The sequence below is a fragment of the Lygodium microphyllum genome, chromosome 13, assembly GCF_053477565.2.
Source record: "Lygodium microphyllum isolate KBCC chromosome 13, Lygodium_microphyllum_v1.1.10, whole genome shotgun sequence".
In the NCBI taxonomy this organism is placed as follows: Eukaryota; Viridiplantae; Streptophyta; class Polypodiopsida; order Schizaeales; family Lygodiaceae; genus Lygodium; species Lygodium microphyllum.
In genome coordinates, this window is record NC_141147.1 from 122322074 (window position 1) to 122344008 (window position 21935).

The following is a 21935-nucleotide window of genomic DNA, read 5'->3' on the forward strand; positions in this document are numbered from 1 at the left end:
GAAAAAATACTTATTTTGATGATGGGAAGATTTCCCCTTTCGAAAAGGGCTAGACAATACAAGGGACTTACACAATGAGGCTAAGAAAAGTTCCTCGTTTTGAAATGCATTAGAAATAAGCTTCATAGTATGTGAGCTTCTAATAATGAAGGCATAGAGGCTTGAAGCGACAATATGGTGCATGGTTACAATGTTTTTACATAGTTAATGTTGCATTTATACTAGTGGAATAATTTTGAGTGATTGTAATGAAATCCCTTTGGGTTTTATCTCAAAGCTCGTTTTGGTTGTGAATCTTTTGCTAATGCCATAGAAAAACATTGTGAAAGCTAGCTCTACAACTTTTGCCTTACTTTTTTACATTATCATCAAAGTTCTAGATTGCCTTCCAATGTTATGTGGTTATCTAAAAAAGTTTAGCATTCAAAGACTCATTTACATACCATCAATCATTAGCTTGTTAAATGGAAGGACACCCAATTATTTAGTATGGAACTTAGGTAACATGCCTTTCATGGTGTTATCTATTTGTATTGAGCAATGTGTTGTTTGTGTTGATTGGATAGTGGCTATGAACCAAGAACAAATCTTAAGTTATGAATTTTAAAAGGTGAAACTTCGGAAGTAGGGAGGAACCTTAGTTAACATGCTTACAACACATTAAAGTGACATCAAACCCCATGATAGTTAGAATAACTAGAAAGCCTGATTCAAAATAGGTGTCTTATTAAAGGGACCACATAAAAGACAAAAGTTTTCCCTTGGATTTGCTACTTTTTATAATCGAAAATATGCCAAACTATAGAAACTCAAGCTTTTAGCAAGAAGTACGAGCACATCATTGAGATGTAGAATAACCTACTAAAGAGAAGAGAAAAAAGGTTAATTGGAAGAGTTCAACACATAGAGTATGTTCTCTAAGAACATTCACAAATTTTCTACCAAGTCAAAGGAATTTTGTGAACCTTTTGTCATAACTTCGAGATGCCATCCATTTGTATACTTGGGTTTCTCGTCGGCTCATATTTGTTGGTTCATGTCAACTCGACTATGTTACGTCTTTCATGAGAAAATAAGAACTAAATTAGGTTGCAACATGCTTCAATAGTGAAGATTCTGAATAAATAAAGGAAAATAGTATTTTAATGATAATAGTTATGTGTTCAAATGCCCACAACAATACCAAAACAACGATGGTTGCTAAAGTAAAGAAACCCAAAGTCTGTGCTAGTGTGAAAACTTTGTGATGTCCTTTTGTGCCTTTTTCCATTTGATATGTTTAGATAACTCATAGCCCTTTCATTTACATATTTAACTTTTAAAAAAAGTATTGGCATTCCATACATCTCATAAATGGAGGGATTTTAGCTCATGGAAAAGGAAAATATTAATTAGATCCCCCTTTACCCCTATTAAGGTATTGAAGCATCCTTCCTTTCACATTGTTCCTTAAGCCATTCTATAGGGGCCGAACCCAAATTAACATTAAAGGCGCCAATGACATTAGGCCCAAATCAACGTTGATGCCCATCTACCACCACAAAAACCTTGACATGCATGTCTAATTTCCCCTAGAGCTACTCCAACGTCCTCTCTACATATGGGAGTGTGAAGAGAGAAGATTTGAGGGAATACTCAATAACTCTTTTAAACAAGACAAAGGACAAAGGTGCTTAAGAAAGGATTTATCTTTGTTTCCATTGATAATAGATTTGGCAAACATAACATGCAAAATATTGAAAGAAGCATCACTTCACACTTTTTGGAGGGCATAAAATTTACATAATTTGTAAGTGAGCAAGAAGGCCATAATGCATGTGAACTATCGGTGGGGTTTTTTCTATGACCCTGTAAGGTAGATGAAACCTCCATCCATGCTTTTGAGGGCATCCATGTATTTCTATTACTTCCATAATTTGAGATGCTAGCAAGGGGCTTATTTCAAGGCCAAAAAAAGGAGCTTGTTCAAATTCATGTGTTGCTTTCAGCACGAAGAGTTGACTTCTTGCATCAACATTCGTGGAAAAGAAATTTTGGAGGAACTAATGTTAGACACTAAGGGCCTTGTCAAGTAGAAGCCCTAATGGTGGTTGAAAGAGGCTATCAATAATAACTAATCTTCATATGGCCCTACATAAGAAGGAACTGATGAAACACAAAAAACAAGGTTTGTACTAAATAGCTAGTTGGCCTAAATAGTGTTGATCCATATCAAGGCCTTGTGGATTGGCTCGAAGAACCATTGGTGGCATATGCTAAAATTTGATGCACATGACTTGTTACAAGGTCAATTAAATTGCTAGCAAATGTTCAACATTTTGAAAGCATGTGATTACCACGCTTGTTAATGGAACCAAACCCATGGCATTGCAATTTGGAAGGAAACCATATTTCCACTCATTGATTAGTAGATAGCCAATAATGCTCTTCCTTTGAGAGTGCACTTCTTACTTGTGGCTAGGGAGCTCTAGGACAAGATGGTTAATAACCTTAGGAAAATGATGCCTATATTTGAGGCTTGATAAGAAAGTAGACTTTCTTGTTCTCCTAAGAGGGGAGTCATGGCCAAGATGGCTCCAGGATCAATCAAAATTGTTTTAAATAGGCAAGGGAGTTGCTTGTCAATGTGTTAAGTGGGTGAGCACACAAGGTTAAGCTGAGGTAAGCTTCATTAATGCATTTATTGCACTCCTCTCTCCCATTGCAATGTATAACCAACCTTAGTTCTCCTTGGGCAATTGGCAACATAGAGCTCCTACTAGTAAATTCTTGTAGAGCTTTATGAAGAAAGGAGCTCAAGGGACTTGTTTCAGTTAGAGCTATGTTAGGAAAGTCCCAATAGAAGCTCAATGAGAGCAAAGCTCCCCCTTTCACACACACACACACACACACACACACACACACACACACACGCGCACACAGATATTGAGCAAGCATCACTTTACTCTCCCTCTTATCATCATCATCATCATCATCATCATCATACACACAAAGCAAACGACACATCATTCTCATGTGTTTGTGAATTCGACGAGGTCTGTGGTAGTACATGCTTCATACAACAGTCATATATCGAAGCCTTCTGTGCCACCATCATCATCATCACATCCCCTTCCTTCCTTCTTCCCCTCCTGCTGATCCTCCTTTTCTCTAGTGGGGTTGACCTACTACCACTACGTGTTTTCTGCCGCCACTTCTGCCTTCTGTAGTTTCATTTCTTCCCTCTTCCCTCTTCCCCTGATCTAAAGTATCCCGGCCCGTCCCTCATAACAGCCAGCGACATCAACCCCATACATTGACGAGTTTTTCACTTTGAAGCATAAGCAGCTTTTCTGCAAAAACCCTAGCTACGTCGTTTCCCCTTTTCCCAATTCTAAATTCTGGGATTTTCCGCCTCACACTTCGATTTTCAGACTTCTTTTTGTGTTATTGCCGATCTACTGTTGGCGTGAGAGCGACTCAAATTCTGGCCTCTGTTTCGATACAACGCTCCCGGATTTGTAGAAGAGCCCCGTCGTCCTGGACTCTGCTGCGAGAAGCCTCATTAGGTATTGAAGACTGCGATGTTGTTGGAGAAGAATTGCACGAAAGGTTACCTCTATGTCGAAACCAGCAAGACATCATTGCAGAGATCATGACGTACAGGTCTTAAAGTAGCAAGGGATTGGTTGCAGAGATCAAGTTATTTAGCGGCGACAGCAGCTCCACAGTGCAATATCAGGATTTTTACATGGAATCCGGGGAAGGCAGGTCGAATAGAGGGGAAGAGGGTGAAGGGGATGGAGGAGGCGGAGCACAGCCATTGTTATCAAAACCTGTTCCATCCCGCCCTATCTTAAGCATTCCTCCAAGAAACTTCTCAGAAGCATTCCAAACAAGCGCCGATGTGACCACTTTTATTCCTAGTTTCTTTGCAGAGCAAGAGCCTGATCTCAAAGGGGAGACATACTCACAAATGTTAGCTGGAGCCATGTCTCCGCCTGTTTCGCACAGCACAGGGACTGCTTCGGAAAATGTCTCATCGGCATCCTTAGATGTAGTCGAGGAGAAGCCAGGTGCTGGAGTACTATCAGGGTTACCAGGAACGTCTGGACCAAAGGGACCGGCTGGATCTGCAAGCACTGGCCCTGGACGACCCAATGTCGCACGTTTTAAGCTAATGATGCCGTCACGGCTGCCAATCCCAAGATCACCTTATCTTACTATCCCTCCTGGACTCAGCCCCACAACGTTATTGGAATCCCCTGTGCTTCTTTCAACTGGCCAGGCAAGTGTGTTGCAAATATTGGTTGGTGTTCAGCTTTAAATGATTGGTTTGATGAATGATTGGCTGACGTGATGTTGCCAGCAGGCCGAGCCATCTCCAACAACTGGGACGTTCCCTTTACCCCCCATCAGTCAAGGAAGTGCAACTACAGCTGTGAGTGTGCTAGATTCTTCACAAGACAAGTCACAAGATCAAGATGGTAGTTCAGCGTTTGTATTCAAGCCGGTACCAAAGATTGGACGAAGTCCTCCCTCACCTCTTGCCAAGATGGTTAGTCAGTGGCTTTCCCTCTTCCCTTTTGACTCTCATGCATGCGAATATGTTGCTGTGAGGCTTGGCAGGCTGTGTGGTTCTATTTCTTAACACAGTGTCAATTGGTTGCTCAATGGATTTTCTTTGGATGTTGCAGGTTTATCAAGCCTATTTTCTACATTGCTGTCCTTTTGCATGCTGTTTGGATAGCTAGAGTTTTTAAATCGTGATTTCTTTTGTGGTTTACAATTTGACTGTTGCCAGAAATTGTCAATGTTTTCAGCAGAGTGCTTCTCAGTCGCCCCAGATGCAAGCACAAGGGCAAATTTTATCATTGACTTCGGCTGCTATTCATGTGGCAAGTGCTCCTCAAACGGGTACAGCATCATCATTTTGGGATGTGCCCAAACTTGCCATACCTCTCCAAAGTAAGGGTCCAACAGAGAATACTAATGAGGTTGTGGAAAATACAGAATCAGTGGCTCAGCCACCTGTATCATCGCATCCTCCAGTCATTGAAAGGCCTTCAGAAGATGGGTATAATTGGAGAAAGTATGGTCAAAAACAGGTTAAGGGGAGTGAGTTTCCTCGGAGCTATTATAAATGTACACATCCTAATTGTCCTGTAAAAAAGAAAGTGGAGCGATCACATGATGGCCAAGTTACAGAGATTGTGTATAAGGGTGAGCACAATCATCCAAAGCCACAGTCAACCAGAAGGATGTCAATGGGAGCTGCCCATGCCGCAAATGGGAGTAATAGGGAGGGATCAAAAGTTGATGGCAGTTTTGAAAGCAGCAGTGATGCCAGGGGACAACTGGTCAGTATATCCAGTGGAGCAACTCAGACTCCAGAACCATCTTCAGGATCCACAAGTGATGATGAGGGTAATGCAGAAGGGAGCAAAGCTGAAGATGGAGATGATTTAGATCCAGAGTCCAAGCGCAGGTTTATGTTTAGGGTCTTTGAATTGGATGCTCGCTTGGTGTGCAATTCTGCAGTATTTCTGATGTTAGGACACTCATGTGCAGGAAGAGAGAGCGAGTAGCAGATGCAGCGGCCATCCCACCATTGAGAACCATTCGTGAGCCTCGTGTTGTGGTACAAACTACAAGCGAGGTTGATATTTTGGATGATGGCTATAGATGGCGCAAATATGGACAGAAAGTAGTCAAAGGGAATCCCTACCCTAGGTATGTATGATGCATCAGATTCTACCATAGGGACGATTGTGCAGTGGAAATTAGTTTGACTTTCATTTGTACTTATTTTCCTTGTTCTCTACTGTTCATTCCTTTGTTTTTTAGTCTTCTTTTTCATTTGATGTAAATATAAAGAAAGCATTTTTGTTCTCCCTTGCTCACTCCTTCCACTTTTGCTCTCTTGTTTCATTTGATGTACATATAAAGAAACGTGCATATCAAACAATAGTCAGTATTTGAACAACAGGTTGTTCTTCAGCAAGTAGTGATAGGATTTTCATAAAAAGGCTACCTCATTTAGCTGGATTTTTAAAGCAAGTTTCCTTTCTCGCTATCTATCTACCTATCTCTCTCTGCAGGAATGCCTCCTAGACCATAGTGGTTAATTAAAATGCTCCCATCAATGATCTTAAAGCTTTTCTAGTCTAGAGTACTTTTGCCAGCTTGTACACTTATCACCTTGCTTTCTTCGTCAATTCTTGCGTTTAGATGCAAGGTATTTGCAACAACTCAATGAATTGAATGATGCAATGTATCCCCAAACAGCAAGAAAAAATCAGACCACTGTCTCTCAAGGAGAGAGCTGAGCCAGGGAGTCAATGGAGACAACATTTAGAAGATTCCAAAGTAGTGCACCACCAAAGCTCAGATGTCGGAGGATGCCCCACAGCCAGAGGTGAGGAAAACACAGCTCTAGCAGTCAGCAAACGTAGCCTTTGGAGGAGAAAATGCAGCTGTCGGTAAACTCCAAGAACTGGGGCAGCAATAAAACTGATGAAAACAGCCAGCAAACTGTCCAGAACAATGATGTCAGTCAGAGTGGCCTGATTGGCAGTAAACACAGTTGTAGGGGATGCTGGAAGTGCCAAACAGGGGGACTGGAAATTTTGACAGGTGGTGACACCACAGCTGGGTGGCAGTAGGCCTGCTTTCTGTGCAGAAAATGCAATGGCCAGTAGCTGATGATGAGATGGCAGCAGGCTGGGTTAACAAGTGGAGAAGTCACTTGTTACTACGTGAAATTTTATTACTTTGCTTAGCATTTGATTAAAAGTTAATCAAATGTGCTAATGTGACTTGCACATGTGAGGTGTAAGCTAATCATTACACTGTGGGATCTAGGACTCAAAATAGTAGTTGAAGCCGAAGGCAAAAGCCATAATGAGTTATGTCTTACAAGTACTTGGTGTCAGATTTGGCCTAGACTAATATTAGTATTGGCCATGAATGTTAGTGGTGACATTAGAGACTAGGCATTAATTAATTAATTAATGCTAGTCTAAGGATCAATAATTACTCAAGGATACATGAAAGACAAATTAGCCTAGCCAATTTAAATATTGGTTGGTGGAATTATTTTTTGAGTAATAGAATAATGATTAAATTACTTTTCAGAATTAATATTTTAAAAATTAATTTAATAAATTGGATAATGCTAGAGAATGGGATTAGAAGGCTGCTACTTGGTAAAACTTGCCCATCCAAGTAGGAAAAACGTTTTTGGGAGTTGGTGGAAGTCTATTCAAGCCATTGTCAGAGAGAAGGAGGTTGTTAGAGAGCAAGGAGATATTGTTGATGTGATATGCAGCCATGAGGGACCATTTGTACAATAGGTAACAACAATTTGGAGCCCTCCAAGAGCATAAATAAAAGCACCCCAAGGTTCTTTTGGTGTAGGTGACAGTTTATAGGAGGGGGCAACAATATTTTTGGTGGTCCTAAGTCATAGATGATAGCTTACATGATTGTTTGAACAAGGTAGTAGTAGTTTTACAACAATCTCGCAATGAAACTCTGACATTTCTCTCTATAGCATTCTCTCTCATCTCGTTGCCATATCTTAAGTTATCTTAGTAGAATTCATCCATTTGAGTCATTGAAAAATCTTTGTTGTCAACCCTAATTTATTGCATAATTTAGTGTCTAATAACCACTCACGATGTGCGTATAATTGAGGGCCTAGGACTTGAATTCTAGGAGTTGAAATTGAGGAATTTCAAAGAGATTCAAGAGGCCAGCTAGCCAATATTAGATTTGGGGCTGAATTTATCTTTCAAGGAGTAAGACGAAGGTCAATTTTCGAGCAAACCAAGGGGTAAATTGGTTGAAGGCTTGTTGGTCGATTTTGACCATAGAAATAGAAAATGGTTCCTTGGCATGTTGAAATGCTGATCTCGTTGCAAATCCATCTCGAATTGTGTCCCAGTCTGGCGAAATGTTCTCTATTCCATTTTTGATAGGGAATGGATGTTAAAGGTAGGGTAAGGGACCTAGGGGTCTATTAAGTAGTCTTTAAGTGTAGTTTTGAGCCTTTGTAATTGTTTAGATGTTAAAAGTCATGAGTAGACTATGAGTCTCTTTGGGAAAGTTAGAAGGAGGAGTTGTGAGATGTGTCCGTATCTGTTTACGTTAGGAAAATAGATGAGTTTGAAAATGATGTTGTGATTATGAAGGAATAGAATAAATTTCTCTGCCTGTGTTTCTCTCTATATACAAAATTGTTATTTGTTTTGAGTAATCGACTATCTGAATTATGAAATGGAGTCTGCGTGGTCGAAAATGAGCCTGTTGATGGAAGGAATGGTTTGGAATTAATGTTCAGAACAGAACATATTAACCTTGCTGTGTCTCGATCTGTCTTATACATGTCTTGGTTTAAAGTGTATTTGAATTGCGAAATGAATTTTGTTTGGTGAAAAGATAGTCTGTGTGTTGAAGTGATGTTCAATGGTGTGTTTTGACAAAGACAGAAAGGCTAATAATAGTCGCAATCTGAATTTGTTTTGTATCAGAGAGATGTCTGCTTTGGGTTAATTTAGGGGAAGCTTTTTGATCCCTAACACTTGGTGATCTTGCGAAGTAGCCTTTGGGCATTAGGCGGGATGGTTCAGAATGGAACAGGTGCAGAAGATTCATGAGTTAAAGGATATAGTTAGAAATGGATTCTTGGCTTGAGGAATATTAGTATTGGATTACTGAAGAGGAGGAACGGAAATCCTTTGCATAGGCTCTGTTACAGGAGTTTTAGAATTGGACAACAGAAGAGGAGTTTGAGGCATATAGTCAGGTATTTCTGAACACAGAGTTTCTTAATTTACCTTCGGACATTATTGAAAAGATTAGGGAGGTAGTGTGGAAAGAACAGACAAAACAGGTTGCTCCTTTTAGCTTGAAGTATACAGGTAGTGTGTTCAGGCAAATTTGGCATGATCAATATCTTTGGCAATTTCGTCAACCATATGGGTTAAGTTATACACCTAAATTGGTCAGGGGAAGACAAAAAAATTGGCGTGTTGTGTAAGTCATCACTGTGAACATTGTGTACTTGGGTCTCAGTAGTAGAATAATTTGATGACAGAACAGGTGTATGGTGTATGTCTGCTGAAAAATACATGGGTGGAGGTTTTGGAATTTATTATACTAGATTGCCTGTAAAATTAGAACAGGAAGAGAAACAGAAGAAGAAAGAATAACAGAGGTCCAGCAGTGGTAGTCAGGTGGATATCCTGGATTTAGAGTATTTGAATGATCAGGAAGTACAGATTGAAGAAGTAGGCCCTAGTCATGCAACAAAAGATGTTACTGATCAGAATTTACAGGTTACACCAGGTGAGGAGGAGAGAAACAGAAACAGATTTGTGGGACTACTAGCATGGTCTCAAATTCAAAGATAGGCAAGGAGAAAACTAAGGTTTCAACCATTGCCTAAAACACCAGCAAGAAAAAAGGTTGCAGTAACATAATAGCCACGATCAATGGCATAACTCCCTAATCCAACAAATCTCAAAGTCAAATTTGCAAACTTTAAGGGTGAGTCCAAAAGGAAGACCTTGATGCCCATGTAGCTCAATTCAGTACAAAATGGGAAGCAAGTGGACTAGGAGTATTGTATGGAGATGACGTGAAAAAGTAGCAATTTGCTGCGACATTGGAGGGTAAGGCTATGAACTGGTTTACACAGTATGGTGCAACCCATTTTGCTAATACACAAGCATTACAAACATCATTTTTGGCAAGATTCAGAAGGTAGAAAACACCCACTGATATTCTGAAGAAGCTTAAAAGAGTGGAACAACCCAACTTCTATAAAGCTTTGTACTTGACTATCACTTTTATAATGATGAATACAATATCATGATGCTTTCCTCTTTCAGCTAGTGTCATTGTCATTGACAATCTAATACACAAGATTGTCTTTATGAGTCCAAGCTTCCATCTTGGAACCTAATTCACTTGTGTAACAGTTGTCTACTCATTGTCCATGTCAACATGAATTTAGTCTTCACCTTTCAACCTCCATAGCTCCTGCCATCTCTGCTCTCTTAGTCTCTCTTAACCTCAGGTCAACTCAACTCCAACTCATGGTTTCATTTTTCACTTTCATCTCCACTTGACCTTATGGTAGCCATAGCCAAAACAACTTGTGGAAGATTATGCACAGCAGCTCTTGGATCTAAATGGAAGACTTGCACCACCCGAAAGGCCAACCAACGAGATGCTGGGGGAATATTTCTATAATGGGTTGAGGGAATCCCTGAGAATTGCAGTAGTTAGTACAGATATTCGTGGAGGTGCAGGAGGATTTAATCAATTGGTAGCAGTTGCTAGAAGAGCAGAGAAAAGGTTGGGAACCATCAAACAGAAGAAGAAGTATGATAGTGATATAGGTTCAGACAGTGATTCAGACTCAGACTCCTACTCAGATTTAGAGTCTGACTCAAATTCAGATTCAGAGGATGATAATTCAGCTTCAGACTCTAAAGATTAAGAAGATGATGACATGAAATCCAAAAGTAGGAAAAAGAAAAGGAAATAGAAACACAAGAGTAAAAGTAAAGGAAAGAAGGACAACAAAGTAAACAGAAAATTAATAAGCAAGGTCAGAATCTCAATAAGTAGATTATTGCAACTCTGAAGAGTATGGGAATTTCAACATCAGAAGAAGGACAAACTATATTGTAATACATGCCAGAAGCATGGGAACATAGATGCTACTTGTTGGTATAATCCTAATAGTGGGGCAAACCCGAGACAGCAAGTGCCAAGGGCAAATGCACTAGCTGCAAATGCAATCGAACGAGACGGAAATAGAGCAATGGAAGGTCCACCTAGAAGATTTTAGGGGAGAAATAACTAGGGACAACCTAATCCTCAAGGAAATGGTAATCTTAATGATGACCCATGCACATATTGTGGAGAAATGAATCACAGGCAGGGTCCTAATTGCTCATTGTGGTGTAAACACATAGAGGAGAGAGGTATTCCTATTATCAGATATAACAATCCGAGACCACTTGCACATGCACAACAGAATAGGCCACCAAAGGCTAATGTAGTTATTGTGGAAGAAGCCAAACAGGTTCATGAAGCTGTGGTGTAGAGACAACATAATGATTATCTTGATGTGCTGAATGTAGAGTGTGATTGTTCCGACTGTATGCAGATGGAGGAGATTCCTGACAAATCAGCATCAGTACTGGTCATTACAAGATTAGGTGCACAATATGTAGCTGAACCTGTTATATCTCATAAAGAGTTGAAACACCCTCAGTATTGGAAGAATCAAAGACAGGTTAGACAGGGGTGTTTGAAGGAAATTCAGAAGAGTCGGAGAACTGACTATGGTAAACAGAATTTGTAGTAGCAAATACCTGATATATAATTAAGTATTTAGGAGGAGATTCAGCAATAGGAAACAAGGGAGGCTCAGTTGACAACTGAAGTCTTGAGGAATACCACTGTTACAATGGATCAGATTTAAAGTTTGGTTCCTGAGTTCAAAAGACAGGTACTCAGAAATTCGAGTGAGGAGGAAGAACAGGTGGATGAACCTGAAGCCTGTCAGATTGAAGCTGAAGATGTGGACTACAAAGCGCCCAAAATCACTGTTAATTTTCAGGATCAGGAAATACAGGGAACATTGTTGGATGGAGGTTCAGGTGTGAATATTCTACCTGAATTCTTGTATGCCAAATTAAAGCTACCTGAGTTAGAAGAAGCTCCAACTGAAGATGGCAGATCAGAGGAGGATTTAGCCTCTAGGAATTCTTCGAAATCAACAAATTATTGTTTCAGGACTCACATTTTCAATGAATTTTGTGGTTCTGAAAATGGATGAAGGAGACAACCCGTATCTAATTTTGTTGGGAAGGCCCTGGTTTAAGCAAGCTAAGGTTAAACAAGATTGGGAAGTTGCTAAAATTACAATCAGGAAGGGGAAAAAGAAAGTTCACATGAATATGGTACCTAGTGCAACCTTGCCCAAAGAAGCCAGAGCCTTGTATACATAGGGTATTAACACGGTGAAGGAAGTTGATGATGACGAAGAAGATGCTTTCCTTAAAGTTAATGAATCAGTAGTACCTATTTTTGATATAGATGTGATCAAAATTTTAGAACATTATAAGGAGCAGAAGAAACCTAAAATTTCACAACAATAGAGTGAAAGTAAATAGGAAAATTTAGAAGAGGAAGACATAAACAGGAAGTTGTCTGAACAGGAAGAAAAGATGCATATTCAGCAAATTATTCAAGCTGAAAAGGCTTTTGAGGAAAAGATGGCTAAAACTGCTAGAGTCTAAGAAGATGATTTATAGGATCTTAATTTAGGTTCTGCAGAGGATCCTCAGATGGTCAAAGTTAGTGCTCGTGTGGAAGGCCAGTTCAAAATAGATATGAGTAAGCTATTATAGGAATTTAAAGATATTTTTGGATGGAAATACACTGATATGAAAGGAGTGGATCCTAGGTTTTGTATACACAGGATTAACCTAAAAAGAGATGCAATCCTTGTTATTTCACAGAGATACAGGATGAACCCAAATTATGCAAAGGCTGTCAAGGAGGAGTTGGATAAAGTTCTGAAAGTGGGATTTATTTATCCTTTGGAGAAGGTGACATGGTTATCACCTATAGTGGTGGTGCCAAAGAAGAATGGCAAACTTAGAATCTGTGTTGACTACAGGAAACTAAATGCAACCACTATAACTGATCCTTTCCCATTACCATTTCAGGATACTCTGTTGGATGCAGTTGCAAGCCATCAGATGTATAGTTTCTTGGATGGATTCGGTGGTTATAATCAGATATTGATGGCAAAAGAAGACAAAGAGAAGATTGCTTTTGTTGCAGAGTGGGGAGTATATGCCAGTAATGTAATGGTATTTGGCTTGAAAAATGTTCCACCTACATTTCAGAAATGGGTACAGGAAGTCTTTGCTCCATACTTGACAACATTCATGAGAGTCTTTCTAGACGATTTTAGTGTGTTTGGGAAGGTTGTGAATCACCTTAATCAACTCAAATTATACTTTGAAAGATGCAGAATGGTTAGGTTGAGTCTTAATCTAGCCAAATGTGCTTTTGCTGTTAAAAGAGGGATTTTATTGGGGCATATCATTTCAGAAGAAGAAATGTAGGTTGATCCTAGGAAATGGTATCTATTCCAAAGGCCAAGGCACCAGCAAACTTGAAGGAATTAAGCAAATTTGTTGGACAGATCAAGTGGCATAATAGATTTTTGAAATATTTGTCTCATGTTTGTGTTCCATTGACCAAGTTGACCAAGAAGGATGTGAAGTATGTCTGGACAGAAGAACATGAAAAAGCATTTAGATTATTGAAGAAGATGTTACAAGTAGCACCAATAATGCAGCCTCTTGATTGGAGTTTACCATTCCATGTGTTTGGAGATGCCTCTGATATTGCAATGGGAGCTATGTTAATGTAGGAATGAAATTCTGAGGACTGAAATGACATCAAGGGATTTTGTGGGTTCACGTCCACTATTTTGGAAAAATAGTAACCACCGGGTGTGCCAGTGTTAAATGCAGGGTAAGGGCATAACCTAGGGGTCTATTAAGTAGTCTTTAAGTGTAGTTTTGAGCCTTTGTAATTGTTCAGATGTGAAAAGTCATGAGTAGACTATGAGTCTCTTTGGGGAAGTTAGACGGAGGAGTCGCGAGATCTGTCCGTATCTGTTCACGTCATGAAAACAAATGACTCTGAAAATGATGTTGTGATTATGAAGGAATAGAACAGATTTCTCTGCGTGTGTTTCTCTCTGTATACAAAACTGTTATTTGTTTTGAGTAATCGACTATCTGAATTATGAAATGGAGTCTGTGTGGTCGGAAATGAGCTTGTTGATGGAAGGAATGATTCAGAATTAATGTTCAGAATAAAACAGATTAACCTTGTTGTGTCTCGATCTGTCTTATACAATGTTTCCTGTCTCGGCTTAAAGTGTATCTGAATTGCGAAATGAATTCTGTTTGGTGAAAAGATAGTCTGTATGTTGAAGTGATGTTCAATGGTGTGTTTTGACAAAGACAGAAAGGCCGATAATAGTTGCAATCTAAATTTGTTTTATATCAGAGAGATGTCTGTTTTGGGTTAATTTAGGGAAAGCTTTTTGACCCCTAACAATGGAGTAGGGAATGTGGTTCCTAATAGGGAAGGTAGCAGGGAATACGTTTTCTGTTGCATTGTGTTTCCTATAGCGTTCCTTGTCAGGCACGGATAGGGAATGCCATGTGGTAGGCCATTTACCATGAAGCCGATTTGGATGGGGAACGCCATGTGGCAGGCCACTTACCCTGAAATTCACTTGGCTCCGGCTTTCGCCTTTTTCTTGTTTTGTGCTTGTTGTTTGACTTTGCCTGTATGCTCTTGCCGGCCCATCAGTCTTGTTAGCTCCTGTTCCATAGGTCTTGTTTACTCTTGTGATTCTCACTCCTTTTTGCTGTTCTGGTCCCGTCTGCAGTGCCATCACCTCCTTTTCTCTCTTTCTTTTTTTGCGAACTTGCCACTTGCCACTTTTTTCTTCCTCCACTTTTCTCTTCTCTCACTTCTCTATTCTTCTTCTCTTCTCCTCTTTTTTTCTTCCTTTTTTCTTTTCTCTTCATAGCAGTCAATCCTATAGGCTTTTCTTCAGTCATTTTTATTTCAAATTTTACCTTGAAATAGCTTCATCTTCTCATCTCACATGTCGTGTTGGTGGTTGAGGAAGAAGGTCTGATGATTGGTCATGGTGGGAAAAAATAAATGCTAACCTTCCATTGAGTGGTGGACAATCTCGACCATGGGCTTGCAAGCTTTACTTGATAAGCGAACTAGTGGAGCAAACAAGGCAATTTGTTGAATATAGCATTTCTATTTTGAAATTTATTTATTTTGATTTGGCAAGGCTACTTAAATATTAGAATATGGAATATCAATGGTTGCTTGTTTCGTCTTATGCATAATTAGCTTTGAGCTCATCTCCTATATGAGCCAAATTTAGAGGTGCAAATTTGTCCTAATGTAACCTTGGAGAAGCAAAGGGAGCTTCGTGACTATGTAGGAGGTCAATAAGCTTATATTCTGTCTAGACCACGACATGTTGTAGTTAACCCTACAACTTCTGTGATGCTACCCCCATTAGATGTGTCTAGAGTAGGATCAGTATCAAGAAGTGCTACCTCCACATCTATTGTTGGCATTGCATTGGCCATGATATTAGCAACGCCACATGTTGCATGTAGATAGAGTACACTTGATGCTAATTGGGATTCCATGAAAAAGCAAGAGGTGGATATATTAGTGGCACGCTTTTTCTATCATGACCACATTTAGTTTCATGTAGTTAGATCTGTCAGAGTGAAGCAATGCGGAAGCAAATGACTGTGACAAAGAGTGAACAGAGAGGAGAGAGAGAGAAAGAGACAGTGAAACGCAGAAAATCTGTAGTGAAGAATGTTGTATAAGGATGCAGAATTATACACGAGTGTAGAGAAAATATATGCGTTTGTCTCCACCTTCAGGACTTCCATCTCTGTCAGCCCCAAGTGCAGTCTCCGTCACCAGCAGGCTGAAATCTGTCAGATACAAGTGTCCAAGACTGCTGGAAACTCAGCCTTATAAAGGCTGAAAAGAATGCCTAAAAAATACCTGAAATAATCAGATCGGCTGCATTTAATGGAGCCGACTGTAGTTGGACAGTCCGATTGCTGCCAGGTGGTAGATTGCTACGTGGCACTGCTGACGTGGGAGGAGATGACGCTTGATACCCCCTCTCAGATCCTGGACAAGGCAGCAAATAGAGGAATCTAGAATGTTGATGAAGTAAAGCTTGGGGAAGTGCCTTTGTAAACAAATTTGCAAGATTGTCTTCAGTCTTACACTACTCCACATCAATGGTTGCATCTAGAAGCCTCTCCCTGATGAAGTGATATTGGATCTCTATGTGCTTCGTTCGGACATGGAATATAGAATTCTGTGCCAAGGCAATGCAACTCTCATTGTCGCATCGCAAAATAGTAGGACGAGTGTGGGTGCAGCCAAGCTCCTTCAACAACTGCCTCACATGTGTGGTAGAAGACGCAGCTTGATACTCTACCTCAATCGAAGATAGGGCTATTGTGGGCTACTTCTTGCTACTCTAAGAGATAGCACCAGCACCCAAGGTAAAATAGTAACCTGTTGTAGACCGCCTTTGATCCACATCACTAGCCCAATCTGAATCACTCCAACCAGTAAGAACAAGATCAGAAGCACCTGTACCGGTTGGATAGAAAATCCCGAGGTCGAAGATCCCCCTCAGAAACCAAAGTATTCTTTGAGCAGCCTGCCAATGCATTTGTTGAGGGGCACTCATGAACCTAGCCAAGAGACCTACAGCAAAATATAGATCAACCCGTGTGTTCAGGAGCCCAATCAAAGATCCAATTAGCTGACGATAGCGGGTAGCATCCACCAAAGGAGAATCTGCGTGTAAAGTGGCCTTCCAGTTTGGATCCATAGGAGTAGAAATGGACCGACAATCCTCTATCTCAAAAGTCACTAAAGGGCTCCAGCAGAGAGATGAAAATCCCCCTTTGAGATTGATAAATCTCGTGGCCCAAAAAGAGATGGAGAAGTCCTAAATCCGTCATCTTGAACTTTTGATGTAGGGCTGTCTTCGTCTCATCGACCTTTTGGGTATGATCACCTGCAATAATTAAGTCATCAACATACAAAACAAACAACACATGACTATCCTCTGAAGTGTGCACATAAAGTTGCGGATCGGCCCTAGAGCGTCGATATTTCAACTTGGCCTGGAGAAACGAATCAATCTTCTCGTTCCAAACACGCGGAGCTTGCCATCTAAGGAACCAAAGTCAGGAGGCTGCTCTACATAGATCTCCTCCTTCGAATCACCATTCAAGAAGGTCGACTTCATATCCAACTTAAAAACAAGCCATCTCCTATGACCAGCCAAGGGAAAAGTATCATGGAAGTCAATGCTTGGGCGCTGTGCAAAACCTTTAGCAATAAGGTGAGCCCTGTGCTTCTCCAAAGAGCCAGCACTATGGTACTTGGTCTTGAAGACCCATTTGATACCAATCACCTTCTTATGAGAGGGACGAGGCACAAGGAACCAAGTGCCATTTCGCTCAATAGCCTACAACTTGGCTTCCATCGCCTTCCGCCAATGATCAAATTGTAAAGCCTCCTTCACTAATGTAGGCTCTCTATCTTGCATAACACGGGACATTAAACAATAGTTAGAGCAAACAAGCTTCGTAGAATGTGCATGGTGCCTCCGTGACTTTCGTGATCCATTGTGCGGTTTCCACTCCTCAGGGACCCCCTCGATCCTTGAATCTCGGAATGTGTCACGGGCCCAATGAGAAGGAGGTCGAATCTCACCTTGTTGCTCTCTATCTATTGAAGACTCATGTACATCCATCGGTGGGATCTCCACTGGGGTGGCCGGTGGAAGAGAAGACTTGGAATTTGAAGAAGAATCTCCATCAAGAGGCTCTGGCTCCAAAGAAACTGTCTTGGGAGCCCAACTCTTCCCTGCATCTCCAAGAATGGGGTGCTTCTCACCCCACTCTTGCCTAGGGATCATACAAGCGATAACCTTGGGATTGGGAGCGATAACCTCGGCTCATCAGTCTTTACGCGCAGCGAGAGATAGAGAGAGTGAGATAGAGCAGAGTAGAGAGTGAGCACGTTTGTAGGTACAATGATGAGTGTGTACCTTTAGGTTTTTTGGATAGATATATATGTGTAAGTACAAGTGCTAAGGGTGTGTTCACACCTGAGCACATTTAAAGGCACAATGCCTTTATTCCCAACAACCTCCTACCTAAAGGCAATGTGCCTTAAGAGGAGAAAAGAATTAGCTAAGTCTAGTATGTACAAAGCTGAAATGCATATATCTATCCAACTCCCATCATTTGTCGGCAATGAGCAAACCGCTCTACTGGAAGACTCGTTGTGAGAAGGTCTGTAGGATTATCATCTGTATGCACTTTGACAGGCTCAATGCTCTTGCTGTCAAGTACATCTCTAATGAAGTGGTACTTTATCTGTATGTGCTTTGTCTTTGCATGAAAGACATGATTCCGTGCTAGCATGATAGCACTTTGACTATCACAATGGAGAACATGTAACTCTGATACCAAGCTCTCCCACCAGATGTGAAAGCCATAAAGCCTCCTTTCATGCCTCAGTGGTAGCCACATATTGTGCCGCTCTAGTAGACAATGCAACACACTTTTGAAGCCTGGAGATCCAAGAGATTGCTCCTCTCGTGAAAGTAAACACATATTCAGAAGTGGACTTTCTGCAGTCCGCATGACCAGCACAGTTTGCATCCGTAAAGCCAACAACAAATGCCTTTTGCTTCCCAAAGCAAATGCACAACTTCTTTGTATCTTGGCCATTTCAGCCTTCTCATCATCAGATGTAGGGCTGTCCTCTACACTGAGTTTCACAGATGGAGGCAATGGAAGCCCAATCGTTTTTCCCCCCTCCATATTGAAACGCTGCAAAACCTTGGAGATATACTCCTGTTGAGATAGATAGAGTAAGCCTTTTGATCTATCTTTGAATATTCACATGCCAAGAATGCGATTTGCATCACCAAGTTCTTTCACGTAAAAGGTGCCATGAAGACTTTGCTTCAGTGAATCCAAGGCATGAGTATCCCTTCCAGCAATCAATATGTCATCAACATACAAAACCAATATAATCAGGCTGCCATCTGCTGCCTTCTTGGTGTACAAGCAGTGATTCACTTGACTTCTATGAAAGCCTTGGGACTGCATGAATGTATCAAACTTATGATACCATTCTCTTGGTGCTTGTTTCAGCCCATACAAACTCCTTTTGAGTTTACATACCATGTTTTCTTTCCCTTGTTCAACAAACCCTTCAGGTTGCTGCATATATATGTCCTCACGGAGATCACCATGAAAAAATGCACTCTTTACATCCATCTGTATGAGCGCCATATCTTTAACTGCAACCAAGCCCAAAATGGTTCTCAATGTAGTCATCTTGACTATAAGAGAGAAAATCTCATCAAAGTCAATTCCATGCTCTTGCTTGTACCCCTTTGCAACCAATCTTGCTTTGTACTTTGATGAGGAACCAGAAGTGACCTTCATCTTGTAAACCCATTTTCATGGAAGTATTTTCTGCCCTTAGGCAACTGCATCAAGTCCCAAGTGCCATTTTTCTCAAGAGATTCCATTTCTGACAACATGGCTTTATACCATTTTTTGCTATCCTGTCTGTACATTGCTTCCTTGAAGCAAGACGGTTCACCACAGTCTGTCAACATGACATATTCAGCCATATTATTTGCACTAGGAACAAATCTATCAGGTTGTCTAGTAGCCCTAGAAGATCTCCTAATCCAATGATCATTGTTTGCTGGCTGTTCTTGCAAATTTTCATTTTCAGCATGCTGTCCTGGCATTTTAGTCTGCAAATCAGCATTAATAGCTTGCTGTCCTGGCTGTTCCTGCACATGTAGTGGCTCATTATCATGGATAATAGCTGACTGATCATTTCTACCATCATTTTCTGCATTTACAGCAGGTATTTGCTGTTGTACAGCGGGCACATTTTGCTATCCAAAAGGTATTTCTTCTCGGAAGACAACCCTACGGACCTCCTTAGTCTTTCGGGTTGTTTGTGTATGCGATCTTCCCGAAAGATAACCTCATTGTTACATACTACTTTCCTTTTCTCGGGATCCCACAATTTATACCCCATTTCACCCTCGTCACCACATCCTAGGAAAATGCATTTACAAGACTTTGGCTCAAGTTTGCTATGTTTTTCTTTACAAATGTGCACAAAAGCCTCGCAGCCAAACACTTTCAGATGAGCATATGAAGGTGGCTTGCCCGACCACGCTTCTTGGGGAACTCCCCTCCCCAAAGACCTGTTTGGTGACCGATTAATCAAGTGAACGGTTGTCATAATAGCCTCTGCCTAAAAACCATGGGGTAATGCAACATGGGACAGCATCGTACGGACCTTATCCTGTATGGTCCGATTCATACGCTCTGCAACTCCATTTTGGGGAGGATTATGAGGGGCAGTGAGCTTCCTCTTTATCCCTTGGCTGTCACAAAATGCCTGAAAGGCCTTGGATACATATTCCCTACCATTGTTAGAGTGAAGACACTTAAGTGTCTTATCAATCTGATTTTGAACCAATGCCAAGAATATTTTGAACTTGTCAAGCACTACATCCTTGCTACGAATAGGTTAAACCTAAAACAAAATATTTTTTTCCCCCTAAAGATAATCCTGGCATCTGACATATGTTTGACTGTACTAACTCTAGAGGAGAAGATTTAATAGAAAGAGACTTTTTTGAGATGTATGTGTATGTTTACCATAAATACAATGATCACAATGCTCAAAATCAGCATAACGAAGACAAGGCAAGTAATCCAAACGAGAAAATACTTTCATTCCTATTTGACTCATGTGTCCCAACCGGCCATGCCACAAGGAAACACTTGGTTGCTCGGTCATGGTAACAACATGGTCACGCACACTAGATACATGAAGTGGATACAAAGTATCACTCTTGCAACCTTTGGTAATAACCCTAGATCCCTTACAGGTCTTGCATTTTCCATCACCAAAGGTGGTATGAAAACTATCATCATCTAGCTGCCCTGTGCTAATCAAGCTCTTCTTGAGCTTAGGTACATGTCGTACATGCTGAAGTGTAAAGACAGAGCCATGCTGAAACTGTAACTGCACACTGCCAATACCTGCAATCTCACATGCATAGTTGTCCCCAATATGGACAACACCATGTCGACCCCCTGTATAGGTGGAAAACCACTCACGATGAGGGGTGACATGAAAGGAAGCACCTGAATCCAGAATCCAGGTGTACATGTCATCATCTGTATTTGCAAGTAAAGCATGCACACCAAAGTGTGAAGAGACAAAGAGTACATCACTCCCACTGTCACTATCATGAGTGACTACATTCACCTCTTCAATTTTTACACTGCACTTCTTAGGCTGACTGTCCTTCTTCTCTTCCTTGCTATCATCTGTCTTCTTGCCTTTTCCTTTCTCTTTCTTTCATTTGTAGCAGTCACGTTTAAAGTGACCCTTCTTTCCACAATGATGGCATTCAACATTTTTGCCACGTGATTTACTGCATCCCTTGCCATTATAATTGCCCTTTTGTTGTGATCTGCCCCTAGTATGCAAAGCACTGGAAGACTTACTGGATCTACATCAGCATACAAAAGGATTATATTAGAATTGCTCATAGCAGTCGTGAATGTGTCCCAACTCGCTGGTAGAGTACAAGGCAAGAAAGTAGCCTTAAATTCCTCATGAATCGTGAACTTCAAGGCAACCAGCTGGCTGAAAATGGAGTTAAACTCCCTCAAGTGAGTAGACATTGCTGTACCCTCTTTCATACGCAAATCCATAAGCTTGTTCAGTCAATACACTTTGCTTGCAGCACTCTTCTGTGCATACAGTTCTTCCAGTCTAGTCCATATAGCATATGCAGAATCCAAACCTTCAATGTTAAACAACAAGGCGTCAGAAATTGATAGCTCTATGGCTGAGCGTGCAAGCTCATTTAACTCATCCCAATCGTCCAGTTCCATATCTGTGGGATTTGCCCCTGGTGTTTTGATCGGCTTTGCCTGCTACTTTTGCAACAAGATATTGTAGCACTGCTTTTGCCAAACTGCAAAATTATGTGCTCCTTCAAGCTTCTTTATGTGCATTAGATTACTATTGTCATTGCTGCCAGCCATGATTTTCAGCCCAAATGTGACCAAAAAACAGCAAATGCAGGCCCAAAATTGTCACCCAAGTGACCAAGGTTCAAAGAAGTACCAACCAGCAATAAATAACCACGAAGAGGCACAGATTTCAGATCTGTAAATAAATTTTCA

The 21935-nt window shown here is 40.7% G+C and overlaps 1 protein-coding gene across 2 annotated transcripts in view; it reads left to right on the plus strand.

Moving 5' to 3' along the window:
* The first annotated feature begins 2972 nt into the window (after positions 1-2972).
* LOC148027151 (putative WRKY transcription factor 4) overlaps positions 2973-21935 on the plus strand; it is a 40136-nt gene continuing 21173 nt past the window's right edge. Inside the window, exons 1-4 of one of the 2 annotated variants that reach the window (XM_087691688.1) lie at positions 2973-4267; positions 4352-4537; positions 4803-5467; positions 5551-5712. In XM_087691688.1, the coding sequence (XP_087547814.1) occupies positions 3731-4267; positions 4352-4537; positions 4803-5467; positions 5551-5712 (1550 nt within the window). In that variant the 5' untranslated portion in view covers positions 2973-3730. The remainder of the gene's footprint in view (positions 4268-4351; positions 4538-4802; positions 5468-5550; positions 5713-21935) is intronic. The other variant, XM_087691689.1, reaches the window with a different exon arrangement.